At 35.5% G+C, this 27,968-nt stretch overlaps 2 protein-coding genes and 1 long non-coding RNA gene across 6 annotated transcripts; 2 read left to right on the forward strand and 1 right to left on the reverse strand.

Moving 5' to 3' along the window:
• Window positions 1–13,067, reverse strand: LOC127872750 (kelch-like protein 13). 2 transcript variants are annotated; one of them, XM_052416128.1, is made up of 3 exons: window positions 13,006–13,067; window positions 12,429–12,629; window positions 1–7,617 (listed from the first exon to the last, which is right to left on the reverse strand). In XM_052416128.1, exons 2-3 carry the CDS (start codon window positions 12,595–12,597, stop codon window positions 5,969–5,971), a joined length of 1,818 nt encoding a protein of 605 aa, XP_052272088.1. In that variant the 5' UTR covers window positions 12,598–12,629; window positions 13,006–13,067; the 3' UTR covers window positions 1–5,968. The 2 variants fall into 2 exon arrangements, with proteins under 2 accessions (XP_052272088.1, XP_052272087.1); XM_052416127.1 differs by having other exon boundaries at window positions 12,962–13,065.
• Window positions 13,063–27,107, forward strand: LOC127872752 (uncharacterized). 3 transcript variants are annotated; one of them, XM_052416130.1, is made up of 3 exons: window positions 13,077–13,115; window positions 14,969–15,295; window positions 19,865–27,107. In XM_052416130.1, the coding sequence occupies exon 3, from the start codon at window positions 19,997–19,999 to the stop codon at window positions 21,254–21,256; it is 1,260 nt and encodes a 419-aa protein (XP_052272090.1). In that variant the 5' UTR covers window positions 13,077–13,115; window positions 14,969–15,295; window positions 19,865–19,996; the 3' UTR covers window positions 21,257–27,107. The 3 variants fall into 3 exon arrangements, with proteins under 3 accessions (XP_052272089.1, XP_052272091.1, XP_052272090.1); XM_052416129.1 differs by lacking the exon at window positions 14,969–15,295 and having other exon boundaries at window positions 13,063–13,115; XM_052416131.1 differs by lacking the exon at window positions 14,969–15,295 and having other exon boundaries at window positions 13,071–13,119.
• Window positions 18,203–27,741, forward strand: LOC127872756 (uncharacterized). Its single transcript, XR_008045774.1, has 3 exons — window positions 18,203–18,827; window positions 18,973–19,262; window positions 27,619–27,741. It is a non-coding gene; the product is annotated as an uncharacterized LOC127872756 (long non-coding RNA).
• The last annotated feature ends 227 nt before the right edge of the window (window positions 27,742–27,968 follow it).

Genomic DNA, 27,968 nt, shown 5'->3' on the forward strand with positions numbered 1-27,968 from the left:
AACATGTGAATTCCTTTTATTTTTCATATTGAAGATTTTGTGACATTTCCAACTTTGGCCATTAAAAATGTTGACCAACAGTAGCTTGGAAATATTAACATGGAATTTATCCTTCATACACGAATATAATTTAACTAATATACTGTTGGGTTGAATATATTTATTTCTGTTCTGAACTGTACTAATTTTTCACTAAACCACTTCATACTTAACAAAAAGAGTTTTATTAAAGAAAACAACTTAAGAACATCATTAAAGTAAATGAGTGACAAATGCCAAGTTAATTATGTCCAGCTACATGTTTTAGAGGAAAACAGTTGAAGTACTCAAAACAAGTACATATGAATTAACAAACAAATTGTTAACAAGACACATGCTTACTGTATTATCTTCTGTTATACTTATTAAACATAAACCATACACATATTATTTACAATGACTTGTATATCATAAATAAATACACGTGTTCTGATACACTACATGAAGAAGTCATTATTGAGAACTCACATTATGTTTACCATTAACCTTTGCTGCAAAAAGAATGCCATGCATCCCCTTGCTAACATTCTGATTCAGACAAATATTGACACCTATTAAATATAAAATAAGGTTAAAATTTTAAACTCTAAGAGGTTGCTATGGTGTCACAGATTTGGTGTCCGCTCTGCAGCTGAACCCAACTTCAGCAGCGTTCTCAGGATCAAGACACCAAATACTCTAGCTTTCCAGGAAAATGACTCAAAATGACTACAGTATAAGCAAAAGGCTTCTAAGGCTTTAAATGCTTTGCAACTACAAAATTAGGTTTAAACTGAACATTGCAAAATGACCTAAACTCTCGCACAATCTCATGATCAATCTCATATGATCAGGCCCTCCGAATTTCATAACGTAAGTTATTTTATTTAGCTTGCACAGGAACTCTGTCTGTAAGCTCCCCACAGGCTTGCCCACTGGAATTTCCCGAAAACAATGTTATTAACTGTGGTATAAAATGACTAGTATCAGATCCTTAGTTCATCTTGTGTTTTTAAACATTAACTTCTTATTTAAAAACAAGAGATGTGTTTGCCAAAAACACAATGCCGCCTACTGCGCCGCTTTGATTTAAATATTTTTGTTTTTGATTATATCCCTTCAATTTTTTTACTACCCTTGTAAAAATGATCTGAACCTGCCAAATGATAAATATAGATTATCTCCCTTTAAAGCTTGTTACTTCCCTTGGATTTGGTTTTTTGACCTTGAAGGATGACCTTGACCTTTCACCACTCAAAATGTGCAGCTCAATGAGATACACATGCATGCCAAATATCAAGTTGCTATCTTCAATATTGCAAAAGTTATTGCAAAACTTTAACCAAGGTTAAAGTTTTGGGACAGAATGAGACAGACAGACAGACAGACTGGCCAAAAACAATATACCCCCAATCATTCGATCCAGGGGCATAAAAAGCTGATATCTCCCACGAATGCTTTATCACTTTGCCAAATTAATGGTCATGCAATTTGTCAGTCAAACAAAAGTGGCCAATAAACATGCTGAAAATTTTACCTTGAAAATGATCAAAAACGAATGTGCATAATCAGTTGTAACTTGTTATTAACACAGGAAATATGGTAATATGGAATAAAATGTGATAGATGACCTTTTTCACCTTTTTGTTTTTAATGGCATTTTAAGCATCAAAGACTAAATAGTTATGAACTTTGAATTATACACCTTTCACATTTGCATTATGCCTTGAAAATGTTCACAATATAAAAACAATTGAATTTTTTAAGTCCTCACTTTAATATTAAATAAATCTAATCTTATGAATGTGGGTTACCCCCCCCCCCCCCCCCCACCCCCTGAAGGTTGACAAGTTGTTTCATTTTAAAACAAATCATCATGATCTTTTTTGATAAACACACATTTTGTTTGATTTGTCTGCATGTTCTGTGTCCAGAAATAAATCTTTAAATGTGAGCAAATTTACAGTATGCATGTCCAAACACATGATTACCGGTATACAAGCCCTGCAAATGGAGGCAAGTTTAAAGTATGCATGATCAAACATGCGATTATACAAGCCCTGAAAATGGAGGCAAGTTTAAAGTCTGCATGATCAAACACCAATTATACAAGCCCTGCAAATAGAGGCAAGTTTAAAGTTTGCATGTTCAAACACGATTTGCAAATGGGGGCAAGTTTAAAAGTATGCATGATCAAACACACGATTATACAAGCCCTGTAAATGGGGGCAAGTTTAAAGTATGCATGATCAAACATACAATTATACAAGCCCTGCAAATGGAGGCAAGTTTAAAGTATGCATGATCAAACATACCATTATACAAGCCCTGCAAATGGAGGCAAGTTTTAAGTATGCATGATCAAACAAACGATTATACAAGCCCTGCAAATCGGGGCAAGTAAAAAGTATGCATCATCAAACAAATGATTATTATACAAGCCCTGCAAATGGAGGCTAGCTTTAAGTTTGCATGATCAAACATACCATTTTATCCTATTACCAGATGAAAATCAATAGTATAACAACAATCGTATAAACTTAAGCTTTATATTATCGCTATTTTAAGATCAGATTTTGTTTTTTCAAAAAATTAGACAATATGTTTTTGTCAACTACAGAAAGATAAAATCGTCAAAAAAATGCAATATTTTATAATTATTTATAGAAAAAGGGAAGAAATAATAGGATAAATAGAATATTTTGTGAGTTTTGGATAAAGTTCAATTTTATCATGCTTGGCTCGAACCATGGTAGCAATTGACAAGCCTCGTGCTAACATGGTTCTATGCCCCGCATGATAAACTTGATCTTTATCCAAAACACACATAATATTCTCTATATACAAGTCCTGCTACGAGGGCAAGTTTAAAGTATGCATGATCAAACATACCATTATACTATCAATTTCAACAAGGTTTGGATTTTAAGGCAAGTTCATGTAACAGACTCATGAGAAACAGGAACTAGTACAGTTCATGTAATAAACAATAAATGTATACAGTCGAAACTGACCTAACGGCTACCTGAATTTACCGGTCACATGCAGACAACGGTCAGTCTGGAATCCCCCCCGACGAAAAACACTATATTACACCTGAATTTAACGGCCACCTGTCCATAACGGCCAACGGCCACTATATTCAACTCCGAAATACATGTTTGAACTGAAATCAACGGTCACGCGTCTGTCGTCTCGAGTCGCGAAAATTAATAACACTGCCCTTGACTGACCGCTGAATTCAGGTTTGACTGTATATTTGTTGTAAGCCTTTATTCATTGATGAACTACACAAAATTAAGCCTCTTATTTCTTTAATAGATGATATTACTATGAATACCTTCAATCAATTTAATTGTATCAAATCTAATTACTGCTAAGAACAAAGCAGAGTGATCATGTACACATAAAGATTGCCTTGTTAAAAATGTATGACTGTGACAGACAGGTTCTCGTATTTATTTATAAATAATAATAAATCTGTAAAAATGTGATTGATTTTTTTTTATCACAAAACTTTTCGGATCACTATGAGACACCTTGTTTCATGGAAGTTTCTCCTGACAACTCTTTATGCTCATGCATTAAGCCCCGTTTTCCCTGAGCGCGGCTCATGTATATTGTATGTTAGTGGTGCTTGATTGGTCATTGCCGGCTCTGGTACTACTTACATATACTCTGGGTACTCTTACCGTAAGTATACTTACATGAACCCCGGGTACGGTAAATATACTCAAACATACCCGGGATTTTTTACGCTAAATCGGTTGTTGTCAGCTATTTTTTAAAATTAATTATGTTCACATGTATGTCAATTTTCTGTTAAATGGCCTCTGCATTTTCGAAACTCATACTCAACAAGCATGGTGATGCAGTATTTTATATAAAGAGAAGTTTGTTTAAGATAAACAATACAGTTTTAGAGTAATCAGTAGCACGTTTTACATCAGATTTTGGGCGGGAAAACAACAACGGTACAGTCTAATATCGACTGGGTTCGTTACCCGAGCCGACAATGACCAATCAAGCTTTAGTGGTGGTATTAGTTAAGACTAAAACTATAACTGAAGAACCTGAGGACTCTGTCTTGCCTATCTACTAGCACACAAGCAAATCATTGTAAAGCTACCAATGTTATCAATATCAATGAGTTTGAACAGAATACGCAGATCCAGTTGAAATGTTGCTAAAAATGCCAATTTGTTTGCAAGACTTGGACACTATCAGGGAAAAAAACAGAACGCTTAAACATTTATTTAGGTTTAATAGTTTAAAATTCTTAAATATTAATATGCAGTTTGCTACAAATAAGCAAAATTTTGTAAATAGCAACTACCATCAGGAAAAGTTATTTGCATTCATAGAACTATTACATATCAAGCTTTTTGTTCCCATAAAACATAATTTTTTGCTGTCAATTACCCATTTAGGATTTGAAAAAACAGACAAATGGCACAAAGCACCCACCCAACTATGAATATCTGTACATCATCACAATCGGGATAATAATTTGAAAATCTTGGATACAACATCAAAACCGTTGGGCCTTGTGATTACAGAGATTTTAACCCTTTGCATGCTTGGAAATTTGTCGTCTGCTAAAATGTTGTCTGCTGAATTTCTAAAATGAGATTTTTTTCAAAGAATACTATCAGAATAGCAAACAGTTTGGATCCTGATGAGAGGCCACGTTCTGTGGCCTCTCATCTGGATCCAAACTGTTTGCAAAGGCCTCCAAAGTTTGGTTCCAGCACTGAAAGAGTTAAAGTCAGTTGAAGCTATTGATTTGGTATTAACCATGTAATACCCAGAGAGTGGCTTGTGACATAACTTAGGCAATCTAGATAACAACAATACCATGTTACATTCCAAATACTCAATAGTTGGGACATGCAGTTTTACAGAATATTTGCACCATCATATGCCCATTCTATAATAACAGTCCAAGGTGCTTTTTTCCTCAGGGGGATGAGAGGAGAGGCATGGCCAATGTTTGACCCCAAATAATAATAATAATTTAAACAGATTTTGTAGAAGACTACTAGTGGATGAAACATATCCAGTGATATTAGCAACACATGTCCCTGCAATATTTTATTTATAAACTGGCTTACTCTGTTTCTCGTTTTCATAAAGGCAGTCTTGCACCATTCTCTTGGTCTCAACTCAAGTAATTATATACAAATTCAGACTTGATTGATAAAACTGTAAATTTCAAGGACTGCATACAAGAACATCAAAGTTGCTTCTTTTCACATATAGTGTGACATGCATTATCAGCATCAGTACAAACTGAAACAAGGTCACCTAAGGATACCTTGTGTAAATTCTGGTGAAAATCTGCTATGTGGTTCAGAAGATAAGAGAAAATGCTGACAATCAATAAACAAAAGGCAATCACAAAAACTCATCATGGACATTTGAGCTAAAAAGTGCAACATTTTAAAACAGATTCAAAATTAATGACTCCATAACAAAAATTCAACAAACACAGATTTCTCATTGATGGACAAATACACTGAGAACCGAAACACTGCCTATGGTTAGTACATGTAGCTCTTGCTTACAACTGTGATCGGAAGCTAATATTTAAGTATTAACAATTGTGATAGGAGGCAGATATTAATGCATTAACATCACTAACACATTTCAACAAGAGTTTAGTCTCATAGAACAGAATTGACAATAACAGTAATGCTTATTTTGACGAGTTACTAAGCATACCTGTGAATAAGATTGTGTGACATGTGTATGAAGACAGTTTCTTGATTAAAGCCATGAATTTATTTACTTAAATAAAATATCAAGCCTTTATTATATTTTTCTTAAGTTCCATTCCCACAGAGAATGGTGCCTTAAGCTACTCTTTACAAAAAGTCTCCACAGTTCATATAGCCTGTGCATTCCATTAACTGAACAACCAACAATCACATGTTTTTAAAAAGATGAGCTAATCATCGTCTTCTATATTAAATGTTGGCAGTTGCAGCGTACAATAACCAACGCCAGTCAGACTGCGTGGCAAGCCACCTATGGTCTCCCAAATTCCGCTGTACACATCGTACCTGGAAACCAACTTCTGACCAGTCTTTGTCTGAACATTATAGCCGCCAAGCACATAGATCTGATCACTGTAAACAACACAGGAGGCTTCCTTGTGAGATATGGATAACGGGGCTATAATTGTCCACTGGTCCACCTCTGGGTCATAGCACTCCGACTGTACAACCGGTTGGGCTTGCTGGTTGACGTTGAGGTTACATCCACCAAATACGAACAGTTTATCCTGGGCTGTGCACATGACATGCCAACCTCTTGGCGTTAGCATGGGCGCCATGTCCTCCCATTGGTTGGTCTCTGGGTCATACCGCTGCATATCCGGCGTGAAGTGATTATTGCTGTAACCCCCAGATACAAATATGTGATCTGCAAATACCGCTCCAGCATGTGCGTGGTACGACATTGGCATGGAGGCTATTGGCTCCCAGGTGTTCTCTGCTGGGTCATACACCTCAGCAGTGGCTAGACTTCCATCTTTGAACTTGCCCCCAACAGCGTACACTTTGTTTCTGAGAACCCCCGCAAAGAAATATGCCCGTTTATTAATCATTGACGACACCTGAAACCAGGTATCAAACCTTGGGTCATATCGTAACACTGAGTTCACTGCAGATTCTCCATGGGCACACTGTGTTGTGCAGCCACCTAACACATACAAAAAGTTATTAAATACTACTACTTGCATATGACTTAAAGCACTTGGTAGTGTAGCAACTTCACTTCTATTCAGAAGACTGTTAGCTGTGATTTTACTGTCAAACACTAGAATTTCATCATGTAAGCAGGGATTTGGGTGAATTTCTCTACCACCAACACTTATCAACCTCTCAGTGAAAGAACGCAGCTGAGTGGTAAGAGTGTTTAGGAGTGGTTGGGAGTGCGGTACAACGTGGTAGTTTAACGCTGAGAGAACCATTTCGCGCAAGTCTGGAACCGTCATCATGGTCTCCACTTGCTGCACATGCTGCACGAGGTCTCGAGGGTTGATTAATGGGAATCTGATAAGTTTCATGAGGAAGATTGCATGATCCTCACGATAACCTTCCTGCTTTAGCCAGTCCCAGGTTATTCTAAAGATATCAATTTCTCTTATACATAACTTGTCGTTTTTCAAACAGTTTATCATTTGATCATACGTCAACAAGTACAAAGTTCCATCTTTTGAAATTTGCATTAAGTTTTTTGCTATGAAAAAATCAATCTGTCTAAGGGCATTGTTCATGCTGTATAATTTCGCAGTATTGATGAAATCATAGAAGTTTGTGGTAGTCATTCCACTAAGGAAATTACGTTCACAAAACTCAATCACAGGAGTCACCTGCAAATGAGTGGCTGCTGCAATAACATCAAATATATCATCGCCTTCAAGAGTTGTTGTGGACGTGTAGATGATCTCAAGAACCTTTTCCAGTCCTTTGCTAGTAATGCCCTTCAGCTCTATCTCCCTCTGATGACTTTCACGCATCCCAGATGTGAACATAGAGCGGAAATAGTCGGAGGCTGACACTAGAATGACCCGGTGTGCCTCATACTTTTTGTCTGAAACCAAAAATACAGCTTAATTCCTGACACAAGAGAATATTTTTATTGCAAGGAAACAAGTTTTAAATGATGCTTTATTTACAGGTGTACAATTTAAGCTATTTTTAATATTGACTTTACTTTTTTATTCATACATTTTTTCATTTTTGAAATGATTAGGGCCGAGTAACCATTAAAGTGAAAAATCGAAAGGAACACACATAGTTTGTGGCGATAATCACTCCAAGTAGTCAGATTTCTCTAATTTCTGGTACAATGTCTTAAGAGATTTCATCAAGATAAAATTACTTGTATGCATCAAGTATTTGAAGGGCTGGAGGAACATAGATAAATGTACACCTTTACTTAAATTAAATGCATTGACATATCCCTGTCTCTTCCCATGATATCTTTTAAGGAAAACGTGAATGCTTCCTGCAGATAACAGAGGTTTCTTTGTTTAGTGATTTAAAAACGTGGGAAACATCAAGACATTTACCGTAATAGAGTTAAACAAGACACCCTTGGTTTTATTTGTTTCAATAATAGCCTTGTTGGTTTGATGTTGACAAAGACAATATATATATTTAAATCAGCATGGTATAAATATGCATGCTTTTGGTAATTAATGTTAGTGAATGTTTAGCCGCTATTTGCCATGTATCCTCTACAAAATGAATGGGTTCCAGTGTGTTCACTCAAGTGTTCACCATAGAAATTTGAGTAGCCAGTTATATTTTCAAAGTAGCCCGTCACTAAGAACTTAAACGGGCGTTTTTTTTGCGCTGTTTTCAATCGAAACTTTGGGGAAAAGTAGCTGGCGCCAAGATTGTTAGTAACAGGCAGGGGTTATGCTGCTGATCGCCACTGTCGCAAATTGCGACAAATTTTCAGAAGTGGTGGCAAAGTGGCAAATTTCATCAAAGACAACTTATTTGTAGACTGTGTTAATCTGTAATTCAATAAGTCTTGTTTGAAACATTACATAACAAGAGCACTGCATAACGGGTGCCACGTTCGGCTACGGTTGCAGTTTTGAATAAATGAAAGCTTGTCAGAATTTTTTTTTTTAAAGGTCACAGTGACCTTGACCTTTGACCTAGTGGCACAAAAATGAGTGTGGTGTGTAGAACTAATCAAGGTGCATCCACATATGAAGTTTCAAAGTTGTAGGTGGAAGCACTTTGATATTAGAGCCAATGTTCAAAACCTTAACAAAATGTTAAGGTTTTAGCAAGATGTGAACGGTGGACGACATTAGGAGCTGGCTATGACGATACAATTCAAAATACCAATGCAACATTTTAGTTAAGTGTATTTTATATTTGGAAATGAAGTTTCCTTTTATTCTAAAACGAGGCTAAATTACAGCATAGAAAAACGTAATTGTTTTGGATTTGATTTCTGAACTTTAAAACACTGCCTTTCCTTTATCATGATTTATTTTAACGTGAAAATGGAACAAACAGTTGCTACTTCAACAAATTATGGAACAAACAGTTGCTACTTCAACAAATTAATATCTTGTTAATGTTTGGATGGAGGATTTCGCACTCTGCAAGTAAAGTGTTAGTATGACATTGTCATAAATTTTCGCAACCCGATGAAACTATCATAAATGTTGACATTATTTAAATGAATTGAAATAATGTGTTGTATGTAAATACCTCCTAGTTTTTACAATTGAATACATGAAAAAGGAATTTATAATACTTCATGGTTGCAATTATTCTTATTGACTCTTAAAATGTGTCAATATGAGTTATTGTTATTTAAAATTTGATAACTATGGACAAGTATTGGCAAAAATATAAAAACTTAGTAGCTAAAAGAAAATTCAATGCCAACTGGAAGTATAATAGTCCAAGTGCAAAAAATCTTATTATTAATCTAAAAATAAAGCTTAGGCCTAACAAAAAAATATGTTTGTTTCCACTGACATGGCCTAAAAAATTAGGGTAGGTAGGTAGGCAAATAATTTTATTTTTTATTTTTTTTTTTTATAGAAAATGTCGTACATGGTGCATCTTCTTCTCATTTTTTTGTGTATAACTGTATGTACAATAAATTTGATGATGTATGTAATGCAATATGGCTTTATTTAAATGCTTTAATGAAATAAAAACTTGCTGTTCATTAATTTTGCATTTGTTGCTTTCCTTATTTCCGAGTTTAATGTTGACTTCTGGCAGCGGCTTTAATAGTCCATTTTATTACCAATAATAGGCATTACTAAAGTCGCAGTAAGCTTGACCCTCAGTGTCTATAGGAATTCAGTGTTGTTATACTTTCCGTTCCTTTGGAATCATGGAGTATATACTATATTATTTATAATTTATAATATATTAAATAGCCCAAAAGCCATGCTTGGGGGACGCGAGTGGTGTTGCATGTAACATTATCACCATGAACAGACCCAATCAAACTGGGTGTGCTATTATATTTCTTGGATGCAGTTTATGCTTCCAAAGGACCACATTTTCAGATTATATTATGTTCTGGTGTCGTGAGGTCTATCTACCAGGGCTAGCGCTGTCCCAAAATTTCTTTGAGCCGACCAGCTGTGCTGCGTGAAAACTGGTTTTGAAATAATTATATACACATTTACTTTCAACTTGTTTATATTCTTTCAATGACAACAAGGGCATATCACATATATCACATATCATAATGTAACATACATTTTTCAATATACAAATAATTAGTATGGTACTTGTCAAAGTACAAACATAAGTTATTTTATAGATGAACATTTAATAGGGGTGTCGATTGTTCCAAATTTGAAATCCTGAAAATTAGGCCGGGGGTCTTGGAACCGCAGCCGCAGGAATCCAACAGGAATAAAGGGCAGATCCACCAACCCATCCAGAGCCTTTACTAATTGTTCTTTTTTATAGTCTTTCCAATTGTATTTTCAGGTGAATACAATTTAAAATATTACAAACCACACCGTCTGTATCACCGCATGTGCATTCGTCATTCTATTTCTTCTATACAGAACTTCGAAAATAAATTATAATCGACGAAAAATAATTACTGTATCCGAAAACGACAGTCCGAAAAATTGTACGCGTTTTCCACATTAATTAAAATGTGCATATCGTTTGACTGCAGACATTGCAAAACCTAGCAAATATACAATTTGGTTGCCATATTGCTTTACAATAGCATTTTTGTGGGTAAAAAACAACTTAATTATCACCTTTTAATTTCAAACGATAATCGGCAAAAAGGTGTAACATCGTCGAAATAGAACTAATTATTTAATTATCATCCTTTAGTTCAGATCGATAGTCGGGAGAAAGGTGTTAAGTAATCAGCTTAGAAATAATTTATTTATTGGTACGCTTCTTTTGATTTGCTAATCTTTAAATACGACATTTGCCATCAGCCGCTATATTGTTGGCAGACGACAAGATCAACTGACTGTGTATTCCAAGTGTACAGTGTCTGCGCATGAATGACCCAATATCATGTGTGAGCAAACTCATTGCTGATTGGCCAGCTACCACGTGCGCTTCAATAACAATAAAAATGATATGCGGATAACGTAGACAAGTTTGACAAGTTTATTGACCGTCGCCGAAAAATACGCGGTCCGATTTTTTTCGAATTTTGGGCTCAAAAAAGATTAGGACCGGCGGCAAAAAATTAGGTAGGGTCGGGTCACCGGAAACAAACAATAATTTTTGTTACGCCTTATCAAGAGTAAAGTTAATCTTGAAATGTTTGTGTTTATCAGTGCCCCAGATAATTATTTCGGTAATAGGGTTTTCACCCACTGATTTTGAAAAATAGGGTGATTTCATTCGTGGAATAGGGTGAAATGAGTTATAAGCTGCATACAGTAAAACCATTGCTGCTTTACTTCTGTTGAAGCTGCACACAATTGTATTGATTCAATAAAACTGTAAACTAATATAATTAACTTTAATAAACTGATGTTTCATAACATCTCTAATCCTTGAAACAGTCAAAAATATAAACTTTAAACTTAAAAAAAATTGATAACACGAATGATTCGGCACTTTTTGACTCTTGCTTTCTTGGTTCGATAAAGTTGGCGATCGACACATATTTTGGCGCAACAATTGCGGACGTCTTTCTCTTAGACATTTTTATTACGCATCGTATTAGAAACTGAAAGTACAGACACTTTGCAAATATTTGCACAATGAACGACGGATTAAGTCAGATTGAAAACGCATGTATGTCGTCGTAAATAATTTTGTCAGCCGCTTTATTTAACTATGAAATCTAGTCCGCAGAGCGTTTGAATAGCTTTGACTGTTTTATTGCCCCGTCATCCAGGCGCTTGCTGAATAAAAGCGTCGCCGCGTAACGAAAATAATCACAAAAAATACCGAAAATGAGCAAAGTTTTTTCGATCAAAGCTATTGTATCGTACGCATCAAATAAGACGAATGTGCGTAAAAGGCAAATCGGGTGCGTTTTCAATACGCATGATATTGTATTTCTTTGCGTTTTTAAACATTTTAATAGGGTGAAAGACGCAGATACGCAGCTTATCTGGGGCACTGGTTTATATACTTGTAAAAGTAATACTCCAGTCAAAGACATAAATTGAATACAGGCTAATAACAATAATTCAATCAACTGTTTTACAATAATGTCATTGACTATGTTAAAAGCATCTGATTAAAGACATGTAAAGGTTTTTTTAGTAGTGAAAAAACTTTTTTTGACCCAGTGAAACCCCTGACCAGTGAAATCGCCAGCTGCTGTTGCTTCTGGAAAACACTGCTACTGAAAGAAATATGATAAATGAGATTGTTGTCTATTATTGTTTGACAGATATTTCAACCTACTTTCAGCTATCAAGATGACGTCACACAATATTTTGTCATTCTTAAGCTTATTCAAGGCGTGAAGGATTCTCATCCCATGTTCTGGCCGTTCTTCAACTCTATACACTTCTGTGTTTACAGATGAACCGTTTGCCTTGCTTGGGCTGTGGTAGGACTCTGATTCTGCCATTTTGTTTAATGGATCAGTGTCAATGAGTCATGCTGAAAATTGGAAGGAAACACCTGATGAAATGTTTGGAATTAATATATAATAATTCATTATAAAAATTATACAAATAAAAACAAACATTGTAACATCAAACCTCTGACAACGTAATTAGCTGCAAAATTATTAAATACTGTTAACAATAACAATGACTCCTCCATTAAATAAAATATGTGTCTTAATCAATCTAACATGTCTTTTATGCTAAACTAACACTGAAAAAATATAACTTGAATATGTTTATCAGCAGTACAAGACGCACGTAAACTACATCAACATAATTACGTTTAAATACACATAGGCTCGTTGTTCGTGAATGTTATGCTACCTGTTGAGCCCATCGTAAAAGCAGCAAGTACAAATAACTTTTACGTTTCTCTTTTCATGCTGTCACCATTTTCAGGAAGTAAAACAGCTTCAAATGCGCATGCTCGACCGATAGACCACCACCGTACAATAATTCAGAAATCGGCAGCGTTGACGTGGGTATAATTTTTTATTAACATGAGTCTTATTAATTACGCACAGTGTATGTCCTCATATTGACTCTTATTCCTCACATATGTATGAATATAACAAACTGAACTGTCTGAACCAATTTCTATGGTGTGAAATATTTGCAGAACTATGATATGAATCGGATGCATACACTGTTTTCGGATAGTGTAAATGATCATGACAATATGTCAAGAATTGACCATTTATCTGAATAAAACATAATTCTATTACTGGCCTTAGTATATGCACTTAGTACTGGTTAACCAGCTAACTCAGGAAGAGTGCGTTGGTTAGATGACCATCGTGATTTGATTTTATGTTAAAACTGCGAAAAACACTTAAAATTGTTTATGGAAGTTATGTCCCACCCACTGATATTTGTAAAGGAAAGTGGTAGTGTGTTCGTCACAGTTGTAAAAGTTTGCATGCATCGTGTAGCTGTGAATAATGTTGGTAAACTTCAGCGTTTTAATATAACATTTTTGTATTTGAAGATTATTTATTGATGATACATGAATTGTTTTAAATGCATTTCAAGTCTTATTGTTAGATTTATTGGGTGCTGGACGTTTCGTGCCACTACCAGTTCGTGCCACTGATATTTGTGTAGGAGGGCATTGGACTTTTCGTCCCACTGATAATATATAGGCGGATAGGTGTGAATAATACCGTATAGGTGTGAATTCATAACAGGAAACTTTCGCACCTTTGATTGTAACATCTGTTCAATGGGAAAATAACATTGTTTTATTTCAAGATTGTTTTAAGTCACAATCACGCTCACCAATACATACGGCTACTGTATTATGCTAAATAAAAACATTCGACAACAAGTAGTACCATACGATGGTTAATTTCAATAGTAAGACCCTAAAAACAAGTAACATTGATGTAAAAACGTTATATTACAAGCATTCGGCAAGTTTTAAGCATCTAAATATCGTTCCACGATGTAATCTACTTTTGCTTTCGAGTCAGGATGGGATTCATTCGGGTTGCGTTCATTTGCATAATTTATACAAGCCATTTTCTCATTTGCTAAGTTCCAGTTACCCAGAATTCATTTTGATTTCACAGAATGATTATTCATGAGAGCTACGTCATGCTTCCGACGCTTACCGTATCCAATCTCGTGTTCGCCCGTAAATGTTCGGATGTTTCGCGGGAGATACAAATGGAATTATTTGTGGCCACAAAAAAATAAAAACGAGCATTTTGTATCTCGTTAAATCCATTCTACCAGACAGCATCTAACGTTGAAATTTTGCATTTTGCTAAAAGGAACATTGATTTTTTTATGGGTTAGCTTTATTTAACGAAATATTCGATATTTTTGAGTGTGATTGTTACTTTAAGAGTCAATTTAAATGCTTCATATAATACATTAACAATACATTACATAAATATATTAAAACATTTTCAATTAATTGACATTAACCATATCAAAAGTGAATGCATACATACATTTTAACAATATCTAGATTGATTACATAAATATATTCAAACATTTGCAATAAATTGACATTAACTACATCAGAAGTGAATGCATACATACATTTTAAACAAAAAAATTGCATCCTACCCAATCTGGTGGGATTATCTTGTGTTGGCAGAGATTACATAAATATATAGAAACATTTGCAATAAATTGACATTAACAATATCAGAAAATAAAGCATGCATACATTTTAACAATATCTAGATTGATTACATAAATATTCAAACATGGTTTTAATACACATATACAAAAGTGAACAAATATAGAAACACCAATACAACAGCATACTATCCTATCATATACATACACAAATCATATATACAGTGTATTGCATTTCAGAAGTCCTCATCGTGGATGTCATCCTGGGTTGTGCTCGGTCCCAGCCCGATGATATGGCTGCACTCTCTCAGCAGTTGAGTAGTTTTCATGTCATTGTCTTCGTACTTCTCCCAGATCTCGAAGAGTCGCCCGTGCACTTCTTTGAAGATTTTCCGGTGTACCCGAGTCAGGGCGTGCTCCGACATAAGGTAGATGGTCAGATCAACTGTTTCTGCCTCACGGCGCAACAGGGGGGCGAGCACGTAAAACCCTAAGTCTGGACGCCCTGCTCGACCGTTGATTCTGCGATGCCATCCTGGAAAAAAGAAATATGTTGTGAACTATGATGTATATTGGTTTTTATATAATAATATTTAAATTATAACTATCAAATGAAAATATGATATATTAGTTTTTATAAGATAATATTTAAAGTATAACTATCAATTGAAAATAATATATTGCTTTATTATTCTATATATGTAAAAAAAATACCTTCAACGTCGTTGTTCGTTCGTACTGTCTGGTGATACACGCTCCAATTGTCTGGAGTCCACATTGAACCTCATATCCACGTCCGTTGCATGTACATCACCACATTCAGCATAGGACCTCCGACTTCTTCAGCCTGCAGCTTCAGCTGTTCGAAGGCGGGAACGATGTGTTCGCACGGCAAATACGGCAAGGACATCAGTTTCCTCAAGAAGAGGAACTTGTCACCCTTTGCTGCATATGCCGTGGCAAGGCCCTCATTCACCACCTTCCGGTACACGCGCTGATTCCAATGGAAGACACATCCTTTCAGAATGGCCCTTGGATAGACATGCCGTAGCGTCTGCCACGCCGCTGAAAAACATACAAATAGTATAGGTCATACATCACTTGATAAGTTTAAAATCAATTAAAATCGATTGACTTAATATTGTTGTGATTTCAAATAATTAAAGTACTCATATAATATTAATCAAATTACCTGCTTCAAAGTCAAGCATGACCCACTTGACCAGTGGATTTTCCAGGCGTTGGTGGATGGATGTCAGCACACTAACATAGTCTTCCTTCGTTCGCCTCGACATCAGCATGTACACCAACGGCACTTGTTTGGTGCCGTCACCCTTCTTCATGAAGGCGTGTATCGTGAACAGCTGGTAAAAGGGGGTCTTTACCAGCTTGAAAGTCCCGTCGATAAACCATCTTCGGGCTTCCTTCAGCTGATTCAGCTGATTGAACGTTGCAAAGATGATGTGACGCGCATCACCCGACCGCACGTCGTCAACCAGGAAATCGTCGCCGATGAATGAGACGTCAACCTTCAAAATAAAATAAAAATGTAATAAAATGTTATTTGTAATAATTATTATTAATACCATTATTATTACTATTATTGTTATTATTAATATACTTATTTTTATAACAAAACTATTATTGTGATAAATGAGTATCATTACTATGAATATTATTACCTCAAAGTTCAGATCTGTTGGGTCCTTGGGCCTCATATGCTGCCTGAATCTGTTTGCAGCCCTAACGAGGTTTGCCGGTTTCGGCAGGTTGACATCTTCTGTCTTAACCATCTCTTTGAGGACGTCCTCCACTATACTGGCCGCAGGTTCGAATACGTTCTTCTTTGAACTATCACGAACTTCTACACGGGCCTTTACTCGCTTTGGCAGACCAGGATACGCGGGATGACTGTGCCCACCCAACGACGCCGTGAAGTAGTCACCGAACTGTTTGACGTTGGCATAGCACCTCGTAGTTTTGTTACGGACACTGCATGTCCAGGATGTGTGCTCACCATCACTACACTACAAATAAAACAAACGCATTATTAATGATTATTTATATGCAAAATTGATTTTGCTATTGCTATTATTATTCTCAATTATAATAGTAAAACGAGTTATATTCTCATTAATTATTAACAAAAGATTATAGTTGCTTATTTTTACATACCTTGGCGGTATAGGAGTGACCATCACTGCTGATCAGCTTCTTTCCTCCTCTTTTGGTGCCACCAGTCACAACTTCATACGTTACGGGTCCGTCCTCTGGTATGACCGTATCCAGAGAACGTTCCCTTAGTGAAACGTCGAGCGGGACGTTCGGTTGATTGATCTCCCGATTGGTTACGTTGAAGGTCCTATCTTCTACTTCTTCTGAACGGGAGTCCATCGATAGGTCTGACAACAGAAATGTCATTTGTAGCCTCTGGTACTTCTGGCGGAACATCCATAGGGATCTCCACTATCTCCGGTACATCTGGCGTAACATCTAACGGGAAATCCACTATTGCCAGTACCTCTGGTGGAACTTCCACTTGTCGGCTACATTCGCAGTATTTCCACGTAACGACGACATTCCCTTTCATCATTTTTCGATACTGTCGGAGACTGACACCAGTCTCACACGACAGATGCTGCCATCTTTCACATTCATCGCATGAGATGGCTTTATCTTCTTACCCAACATTCAGTGCACAGTACACACAAGGATATTCGCAAGCCATTACTGGTTTTGTGAATATTATATACTGTGTGTTCAACTGACTTTATTTACTCTCTCAGTGAATTACACACTTTGTATCATAATTAAAGCGGTGAGTTGTTTACTAATTGGTAACTAATTGGCCATTAAAGGCCCACGTCGGTAAATTAAAGGCCCGAGTCGGTAATTAATTGTTTGTTAATTATGTAGACACATACGGCTAATTGAAAGTTTGTAAGTAGATAGTAAAGCATAAGCTAACTCTTTAAAGAAAAAGACCAACTTTATTTTAAATTGTATTATTGTTCATTCATGTTATATATTATTATTTATGTATATAATACATTCAATTGAAGCATAGAAAATAACAGAATTTCATGTTTTATATTTATTAAACATAATGAACTATGCACACATGTTTTTATACTAACAATAAATCATTTTATTTTATTATTACAAGCACATAAACATGATTCATAAAAAATAACAACACTTTATGCTTTATATTCATCGCATATAATACACTATTTACAAATATTAGTATATTAACCATAAATCATTTTATTTGTTTGTTATTAATAATTATAATTGTCAACATAGTTGTAATTTTCTACATTTATATACACCCCAATATCATTCACACCTATACAGCATTATTCACACCTATCCGCCTATATATTATCAGTGGGACGAAACGTCTACCCCTTTTCAACACAAATATCAGTGGCACGAACTGGTAGTGGCACGAAACGTCCATAAACCGATTTATTTTGCACTATATAAAATACATTCACGATATTATATCTGACCTATGATAAGCGTGAATCGGGACTTGTGTAGAGTCTGGTCCAAGTCCAGCAATGTAACTTCATGTCCGCAGTAATTGTGTAGTTGTTATCTTGTCATCCTTTTCTTTTCCCATATACATGTAACAGTCTTCTGTGGATCTCCATGAACTTTTCCAAAAAAAAGCTTATTGTTAGATCCACATTCTCAGCCTAAAGTGGGACAAGCATATAAAAGCTTAGGTCACCAAATAAAATATTAGAAAAACCTTGTTACTACTGTTCATGCAACATTTATGACTCATTTTTGATGAAACTTGTTCTTAATGTTTTTTATGCCCCCCTTCGAAGAAGAGGGGGTATATTGCTTTGCACATGTCTGTCTGTCCGTCAGTCCGTCCACCAGGTGGTTTCCGGATGATAACTCAAGAACGCTTAGGCCTAGGATCATGAAACTTCATAGGTACATTGATCATGACTCGCAGATGACCCCTATTGATTTTGAGGTCACTAGGTCAAAGGTCAAGGTCACGGTGACCGGAAATAGTAAAATGGTTTCCGGATGATAACTCAAGAACGCTAAGGCCTAGGATCATGAAACTTGATAGGTAGATTGATCATGACTCGCAGATGACCCCTATTGATTTTCAGGTCACTTGGTCAAAGGTCAAGGTCACAGTGACCCGAAATAGTAAAATGGTTTCCGGATGATAACTCATGAACGCTTAGGCCAAGGATCATGAAACTTGATAGGTAGATTGATCATGACTCGCAGATGACCCTTATTGATTTTCAGGTCACTAGGTCAAAGGTCAAGGTCTCAGTGACCCGAAATAGTAAAATGGTTTCCGGATGATAACTCAAGAACGCTTATGCTTAGGATCATGAAACTTCGTAGGTAGATTGATCATGACTTGCAGATGACCCCTATTGATTTTCAGGTCACTAGGTCAAAGGTCAAGGTCACGGTGACCCGAAATAGTAAAATGGTTTCCGGATGATAACTCAAGAACGCTTATGCCTAGGATCATGAAACTTGATAGGTACATTGATCATGACTCGCAGATGACCCCTATCGATTTTGAGGTCACTAGGTCAAAGGTCAAGGTCACAGTGACCCGAAATAGTAAAATGGTTTCCGGATGATAACTGAAGAACGCTTATTCCTAGGATCATGAAACTAATAGGTAGATTGATCATGACTCGGAGATGACCCCTATTGATTTTCAGGTCACTAGGTCGAAGGTCAAGGTCACGGTGACCCGAAATAGTTAAATGGTGTCCGGATGATAACTCAAGAACGCTTATGGCTAGGATCATGAAACTTCATAGGTACATTGATCATGACTGGCAGATGACCCCTATTGATTTTCAGGTCACTAGGCCAAAGGTCAAGGTCACAGTGACAAAAAACATATTCCCACAATGGCTGTCTCTACAACGGAGAGCCCATATGGGGGGCATGCATGTTTTACAAACAGCCCTTGTTTAGCAATATTTAAGCTAAGTCATGTGTGCCTAAAATCTAGGACCGTCAAGTTTGGAAAATTAGTTTCTCAAACTTAGGTGAGCTTGTTTGGGCCATAATGGTTTTCTTGTATATGAGTGCATTTAAATTATCTGTCATCATTCTTTATTTTTTCAGACAGATAAGTTCAACCAATTTCAAGGATGTGGAAAACTTAGATCTGGTACCGAAAACTTAGTCAAGAGAATTATGAACAAAAACCAGATGGCAACCGCAATTGATATATACAAGCCATCTCATTTCTGAGTGATGTCAGTTTGCTACTTAGGTACGAAAATCCTTTCAGCAATGTTTCGAAAATGTGGTTCAAGAGGTTTTCTCAAGTTTATGGCATTGACTGTCTTTGGTATGTCATTATACGCTCTTACTCTAAAATGGTTTCCTTCAGAAAGGACTGATCTCACTAACAAATTAGGGCCATTATATCAAATGATTATTGGTCATAGATATACTCATTTGGAAGATTTGGAGGGATTTGAAGAAGTCAGTGATCAGCAGAAGATATATTTAATGAAGAAAGTGCAAGATGAAGTTCACAATCTTATGTCAAAATGTCAGCTACAAAAAAATGAAGTGAGAGAATGTGAAAGCAAGTTTCAAAATCAGAATGATAAAATACTGACTATTTTTACAACATGGATGTATGATAAAGATAAGTTTCCCATCAACAACAAGACCCTGTTCAATTGGAGAACTTTGCCAGATGTGAACTTGATTGTCTTCAGTGACTCTGAAGACGTAAATCGCCTTAGCAAGGCAGCAGGTTGGTCGGTGGTGCCAATACAAAACAAAGCCGCTGGGGCACCTATTCTACCAGAAATGTTCATAGAGGCGAAAAAAACATTCAAGAGCTATTTTTACGCTTATGCCAATGGGGATCTTTTGTTTACAGATTCTTTGATAACAACACTAAGGACTGTTTTGTGCAGTCATGAGTATTTTAAATCAGAAAAATCCAGTGGGCTTTTAATTGTGGGTCGACGAACAAACATTCCAGCTGCAAGTGTAATTAATGATGATGCTATCTCATGGTCGAAACTTCATTCTCTAGCCAAAAGTCAGGGGGAGCTGTTTCAGACTGATGCAGAGGACTATTTCATATCGGATTCTAAATATCCATGGGAAAGTTTCCAACCTGTGGCAGTGGGCAGACGGGGCTATGATAATTGGGTGGTTGCATTTTCCCGATACTCAAACAAGACTGTGATAGATGCCTCTGAGACTGTATTATGTTTACACCAAACTCTTGATTCCAGAGGAAATTATGAAGGTCTCACAAAAGGAAACTACAATCTGGATCTCATAGCAAAATTGAATGTTCCATTTTCAGTGGGAGGCTGGGGCAGGACATTCTGTTCGGAGTGGAAAACATGGTCAGATCTCTGCGGCCATATTGTGATTACTAAAAGAAAGAAATTTCCATCAGAGTGTCTTGGTTATAAACTGACATATCAAGTGTGGAATGCTCTTTTTGGAAAAGAGTCAACACCAGTTCTACGTATAAATTAAGTGTAGAGTTGAAGGTTATAACAGTATTAAGGGCTTTTGCTGTAAGTTAATAAACTATCCATAGACATATTAATTTAATGATTTATCAAATCAATTGGTTATTATTTATAAGTTTTCAACATTATACTTGTGAAATCGTAAAGAAAGTATTATAGTAAGATCAAACAAATTTTTGTTGATCAATACATTGTTCTTGCATTGCTTGAGCAATCACCTATGAAATTGTGCAATTCTATATATAAAAAACACACTACAAGTACACCAGTTATCAAAATTGTGCATTTACTCAGCAAGACATGTATGTTTCATTCATTTATTACTGCAACAACCCTTCTAAGCTCACCTAAGCACAACTTCCTAATTATGAGCTTCTGTAATTGCTTTTTTTCGATCGTTTGTTGTCCCTTGTGCATCATCATCATTTGCCTTGTAAACACTTCATGCTTTGTTTGAAATTTGGTGACTTGGGGTCATGGCTAGGTCACTGTAAAATTTAACCCTTTACCACTTAGATACGTATTTTAATGCATTTGTAGTCATTAGAAAGTTATAATTAATTTGAGACCTTTCTTTCTATATTAAAGTGTTAAAGGCTTTATTTCCAACCCTTACATACTGATGAGGAGCAACCAGCATAGAACATGAACTGACTGTGAGTTACTCTCAGGTTGTTCTGGTTCTATGCTGTTTGCACAAAGCCATTTTCACTCTACTCCTGAATGGGAAGGGTTAAAAAAAGCTTGTGAACATTCTACAGACCACATTTTATTGACCAGTCTTCATGAAATGTGGTCAGAGTACATGTATCTGTCCCATTCATATCTCAGCTGAATGTGAAACTGGGTCATGTACGGGCAGAATCAAGGTCACTAGAGGCCACATTTATTTCCAATCTTTATGAAACTTGGTCAGAACAAATGTCAATATAATTTAGGTGAAGTTGTAATCTGGGTCATGTGGGGAAAAAACTAGATCACTGGGTCAAATTGTTGCAAAAGCATATGAACAATCTAGAGGCCATGATTATACTTTATAGTCCAATCTTCATGAAACATGTTGGGAATATTTGTCTCCATAATATAAATGATGAATTCAAAACAGGGTGATGTAGGGTCAAATGAAATAAAAAAAGTATGTGAACACTTTAGAAATCACATTTGTTTTTGCAATCTTTATGAATCTTGTCCTGGACATAAATGATTTAAGTATTTCCCCAAAAATGAATGTTTCCTGTTCATTGTAAAACATAGCTGCCATTAGATGGGGTAGTTTTCCATTTGTGCACACACTTAATTTCACTTTTTTACCCACTTATCAGTAAAGTTGTTCAAAACATTTATATTATATATCTAGGCTGTGTTTGGAAATGATTGTTGGTTGTCTAATAACATTGCAGCCAGGTGTTTGGGCAGTTTTCCTAATAAATATATTGTGAATTCTTGTGAACACAACCCACTCAGTTCCTTCTGGTTTCAGATGAGATTTTGGGGCATTGGGCCCTCTTATTTATGTCTGTGATAACTTTTAAAATATGTATTTTATTATTTATTTATTGAAAAAGATAGGAAGATATTTTGTGCCAAATTATTTTGAAATTCCATCATGTACAATTTAGACACGAGGAGGACATGAAATTTCCCATGCAAACACATAGACAGATGTAACAGTATTTGCCCTTCCGCCATTATAATGGAGGGTTCATAAAGACTGGCAAACAGATGGTATCAGTTAAACAACTTCAGTTTGCAATGACCATCTTGATGAAACTTTGAATGTAGGAAGCTTGCATAGAGACGCAGCTTGGTACTGTATTCCGGGTCGTCTGGGTTATGGTTATAATCACTGTGCTTGAGATTGCATGAATTTATTTTACTGAATTATGTGTGCAGGTAGCTTACATGCAGACCTAGATTTGTGATGCATATGTGGCCATTTAGGTTAAGATCAAGGTCACTGTTTCTTAAAATAGAAAAAAATGGTTTTCATTTAATATCTTCTGTTTTTATGTCCTCCACCACTATAAAGGGGGACATATTGTTTTTGCCCTGTATGTTGGGTTGTTTGTTTGCGCCAAACTTTAACATTTGCCATAACTTTTGCAATATTGAAGTTGCATGAAGATAGCAACTTCATATTTGGTATGCATGTGTATCTCATGGAGCTGCACATTTTGAGTGTTGAAAGGTCAAGGTCATCCTTCAAGGTCAAAGATATGGGTCCAAATCGCTCATTCAATGTACACTTGCAATATTGAAGATAGCAACTTGATATTTGGCATGCGTGTGTATCTCATGGAGCTGCACATTTTGAGTGGTGAAAGGTCAAGGTCATTCTTTAAGGTCAAAGGTCAAGTATATGGGGACATAGTGTTTCACAAACACATCTTGTTTATGCAGACATCAATCTGAATTTGTATTTGAAGTTTTGAAGGTTTCATTTGTATGTCCTTGACATCTGCTAATGCCGAAAGGCATAAAGCAATTGTCTGACAGTTTTTTCGTTTGTCAGTATTTGGTTAACATCAATTCTAATAAATAAAAAGCTTTGATACTTTGACTCAACACTAAGCACATATTTATCACCTGTCCTTATTTCTACCTTCTTTTTGACTTATTCAAATTTGCATATTAATCCATAATAATAAGGCTTCCACTGGGACATGCATTTATCGCATGCAGCATCTAGTTGTTATCCACTGGGACATGCTTTTATCGCATGCAGCATCTAGTTGTTATCCACTGGGACATGCATTTATCGCATGCAGCATCAAGTTGTTATCCACTGGGACATGCATTTATCGCATGCAGCATCTAGTTGTTATCCACTGGGACATGCATTTATTGCATGCAGCTTCTAGTTGTTACATATTTTACTGTATAAGCAGTAAATTAGCTTCTTTAACAAATTTTATTTGTAGACATATACATGCTTATTTGCTTTTAATTGAGAGGTGAATCATGTCCCTCAGTTTGTCAAACTTTCCATGCTTTTCATGAGGTGAATGACGTCATTTTGTGAATGGGTCTAATTTGTGCATGCTTTCTTGAACAATAACATTTGACAATGGTGTTTCGGATTACAAATTTAATTATATGCATTTCAAAATACTTACATGGAATAATGATTTGTGTTATACCAATGAATAACATATGGATGTAACACACAAATCAATATGGTAAGTAAATAGTGTGTTTTGAGATTGCCAAACTATGCTAATGCATACATATACATGATGAATAACTTGACAATTTATATCGCGCTCCGGATATATCACGGTCGCAATCTTTGGATCCCTTCAACCGCGATATATTGGAGTTGCAGTGTATTTATTTGGTGTGTTTGATGCAAAATATCTTCATCTTTATCCTGTAACAGTATGAAATACTTGCACATTTATTGCATTAGTATAACTGTCAAGCGGTCTTGTTAATACTTTTGTAACCATGAAAGTGGGTGATGTAGGGTCAAATGACACTACATTTGTAGACACTATGTCATTTACTAATACCAAGATACTTTTTCTACAGAGCGATCTCTTCACACATAAGCTTTAGTCTGTACTTGAAGTCCTATTTTATGTACGCAGATAAAGCGTTTTGCAGGTAATAATTCTGTAAAAAGTCTACAAACGTAGGAAACCTTTGAGCCAAATCTTAATATTCATATGGCAACACATTCAAAAGACCACTTCTTACTGAACATTAGGTAGGGTAACCTTTCAAATTCATCGGACCTCACCAGATTGTACAGGACCTCGGTCTTCTTTTACACAAATCAGAGAAAAAAAATTATCAGTTAATTTCTATCATATTGACGTTCACATATCATATTGATACTTTACATGTTTCATTAAGAAGTTTTTTACACCAAACTTAAATATAATTACTAGTTATTAATTATTTTATTTTTCTTAAGCGGAATACATTATGTAGATATAATTTAAAGGTTCATATTAGAGATTTTGGGCTCATAATATTTAGATGCACATATTTGCCAGAATAACAATTCTGCATTATACCGGTTAACAAAATACTCCATTGTTTGACCCTTAAACTCTCAACTTTAAACAAAGGGGAAAGTGGCATATGTTAGGTTTTTTTGCTTGAACCTGTTATGTCGGTCTTTTCTTCAAAATAAGTAGACATTTTCATATCAGTAGCAATTGAACGTGATTGTAAAATAATTGTTGCATGTACGTTTTAAATGAAAAAAAAGTTAATAGGTAAGAGATATTTTATCATGTCTCATCCTTTTCTTCAAACTTTTGTCTTTAAGTTTTTGAGTGAGTATTTACAAAAGTTAGCAAAATAGATGTTGCTGCCTTTTTTGATATTGTATTTTCCATTTTGTGCTTGGCTGGATCATTTCTTACATGTAACGTACTGGGATACTTTTTAATGTGTTAAGTTTGGTAACTTCCATTTACTTACCCACGTAATTAGTAGTGGGGCATACATTGCAATATTACTACATGTATGTTTGCCATGTATTTATTTATTTGTTATGTTTTATAGTTTGTTGAACCATTATTGCTAGTCACAGTTAGTACTACCATAGTAATTTACGGTATTTAAGATGTTAATAATATGTTGCTTGCTCTAGTGTTCTTAATAGTGTTCAATTTGGTGCTTAAAGAGACTTTGTTGTTGTTTTTGTTGTTGCTTTCTTTTCACAGATATAATGTTTGCTATTTGCACGAGATAGTTTTGGTATATTCAACCAGGTTTTCAATTGCAATTTGTATTTGCATTTTGCTCTAAAGTCTAGTAATAATTTTGCATTAATGTCTAGTACTTGTATACATGTTATAACATTTTGCAATCAAGCTTAGTGTTAATATAAATTCATTTTGCATTTAAATGGAGTAGTGATATGACATTTTGCACTTGGTCTATTACTGAAATTATGCCATTCCACCTCTTTTGGTAAGTCATCTTTGGGCATATAAATACATCATTGCCATACATAGATGCACACAATTAAAACTTGTAGTAAAATTGTCCGACTTTGATAGTTTTATTGTTTTAACAAGTATAAGAATGCACTATCGTATAACTATTATGATAACCAAACAATAATAAATGTGTTTATATGTATAATATATTTAGATGTTGTGTTAATGTAATAATGTACATTGAATTTGATATTGATTGTTATGGATGTGTTTTTTTTGTTTTAGTGAACTCATCATCAAAACAATATAAATACTAGTATATGTGATAAAAAAAAGCAAATGCCAAGTGATATGAACACAAGGCTTGTAAATGAGAAACACACACACAATATGAGTCGCTTTCTGAGAAAACTGGGCATAATGCATGTGCATTAAGTGTCGTCCCAGATTAGCCTGTGCAGTCCGCACAGGTTAATCAGGGATGACACTTTCCGCTTTTATGACATATTTCGTTTAAATGAAGTCTCTTCTTAGCGAAAATCCAATTTAGGCGGAAAGTGTCGTCCCTGATAGGCCTGTGCAGACTGCACAGGCTAATCTGGGACGACACTTTACGCACATGCATTATGCCCAGTTTCCTCAGAACACGACACATATAATCAGTTTGTAGAGCCACTATAGAGCAATTAGCTGAGAGGGTGAACACAATCAATAAACAGTGGCCAACAAGCCATTTTGAGAGCTGGAGCTTGTTTTTATAAACCTAGCAGTATCGATTAAACATTCCTATTAAGTAGTTTAAGAAATTTTAACATTGATGGTTTTTTATAGTGGTAATTGGATATTTATATCTTTTGTAAATCTGTTGATATTGAACAAATATTATACATACATGTATCAAATGATATTCATCTTCATTGTCATATTTGTGACATAATAAACAATAACATTGGTTTATTTTTATTCTATTTCTGCTATTAGGACATGTTTGAATTTAAATACAGGAAACTTTGAATTTGAATACAGGAAACCATCCCTCAAGACAACTATACCAATACATATGTAATTTTTATGATGTTATTGTATTTAAAATGTTTCTGTGATTCAAAGTGATTGGGACTCTAAAAAACACTAGGGACCAAAAACAAAATTAATACGTTATGAAGTTTTTTCAGTTTACTATTATGTGCATCATCTTTTTAATTGTTTTCATCTTTCTATTGTTGTTTAGTACTTAAGCTTACAATGTATAATTTTCAATTAAGAAAATTGCTGCATGTACTTATTTCACAGTATGGGAAGACATTTTGATTTGGCCACATGTCATTTTCATCCTTTTAAAAAATACCCCCCCCAAAAAAAATAGGTCACTAGGTCAAAGGTCAAGGTCACGGTGACCCGAAATAGTAAAATGGTTTCCGGATGATAACTCAAGAACGCTTATGCCTAGGATCACGAAACTTGATAGGTAGATTGATCATGACTCGCAGTTGACCCCTATTGATTTTCAGGTCACTATATCAAAGGTCAAGGTCACGGTGACCTGAAATAGTAAAATGGTTTCCGGATGATAACTGAAGAACGCTTATTCCTAGGATCATGAAACTTGATAAGTAGATAGATCATGACTCGCAGATGATCACTATTGATTTTCAGATCACTAGGTCAACGGTAAAGGTCACGGTGACCCGAAATAGTAAAATGGTTTCCGGATGATAACTCAAGAACGCTTATGGCTAGGATCATGAAACTTCATAGGTACATTGATCATGACTCGCAGATGACCCTTATTGATTTTGAGGTCACTAGGTCAAAGGT

Source organism: Dreissena polymorpha, chromosome 3 (genome assembly GCF_020536995.1).
Source record: "Dreissena polymorpha isolate Duluth1 chromosome 3, UMN_Dpol_1.0, whole genome shotgun sequence".
Classification (NCBI taxonomy): Eukaryota; Metazoa; Mollusca; class Bivalvia; order Myida; family Dreissenidae; genus Dreissena; species Dreissena polymorpha.

What these genes read in the sequence shown, in the direction of transcription:
- LOC127872750 (XM_052416128.1), bottom strand. Translation starts at nt 12,597, where the DNA reads ATGGCAGAATCAGAGTCCTACCACAGCCCAAGCAAGGCAAACGGTTCA. An exon ending in CGTCATCTTGATAGCTGAAA is followed by an intron (nt 7,618 to 12,428) that starts GTAGGTTGAAAT and finishes TTTTGGTTTCAG; the next exon opens with ACAAAAAGTATGAGGCACAC.
- LOC127872752 (XM_052416129.1), top strand. Translation starts at nt 19,997, where the DNA reads ATGTCAGTTTGCTACTTAGGTACGAAAATCCTTTCAGCAATGTTTCGA.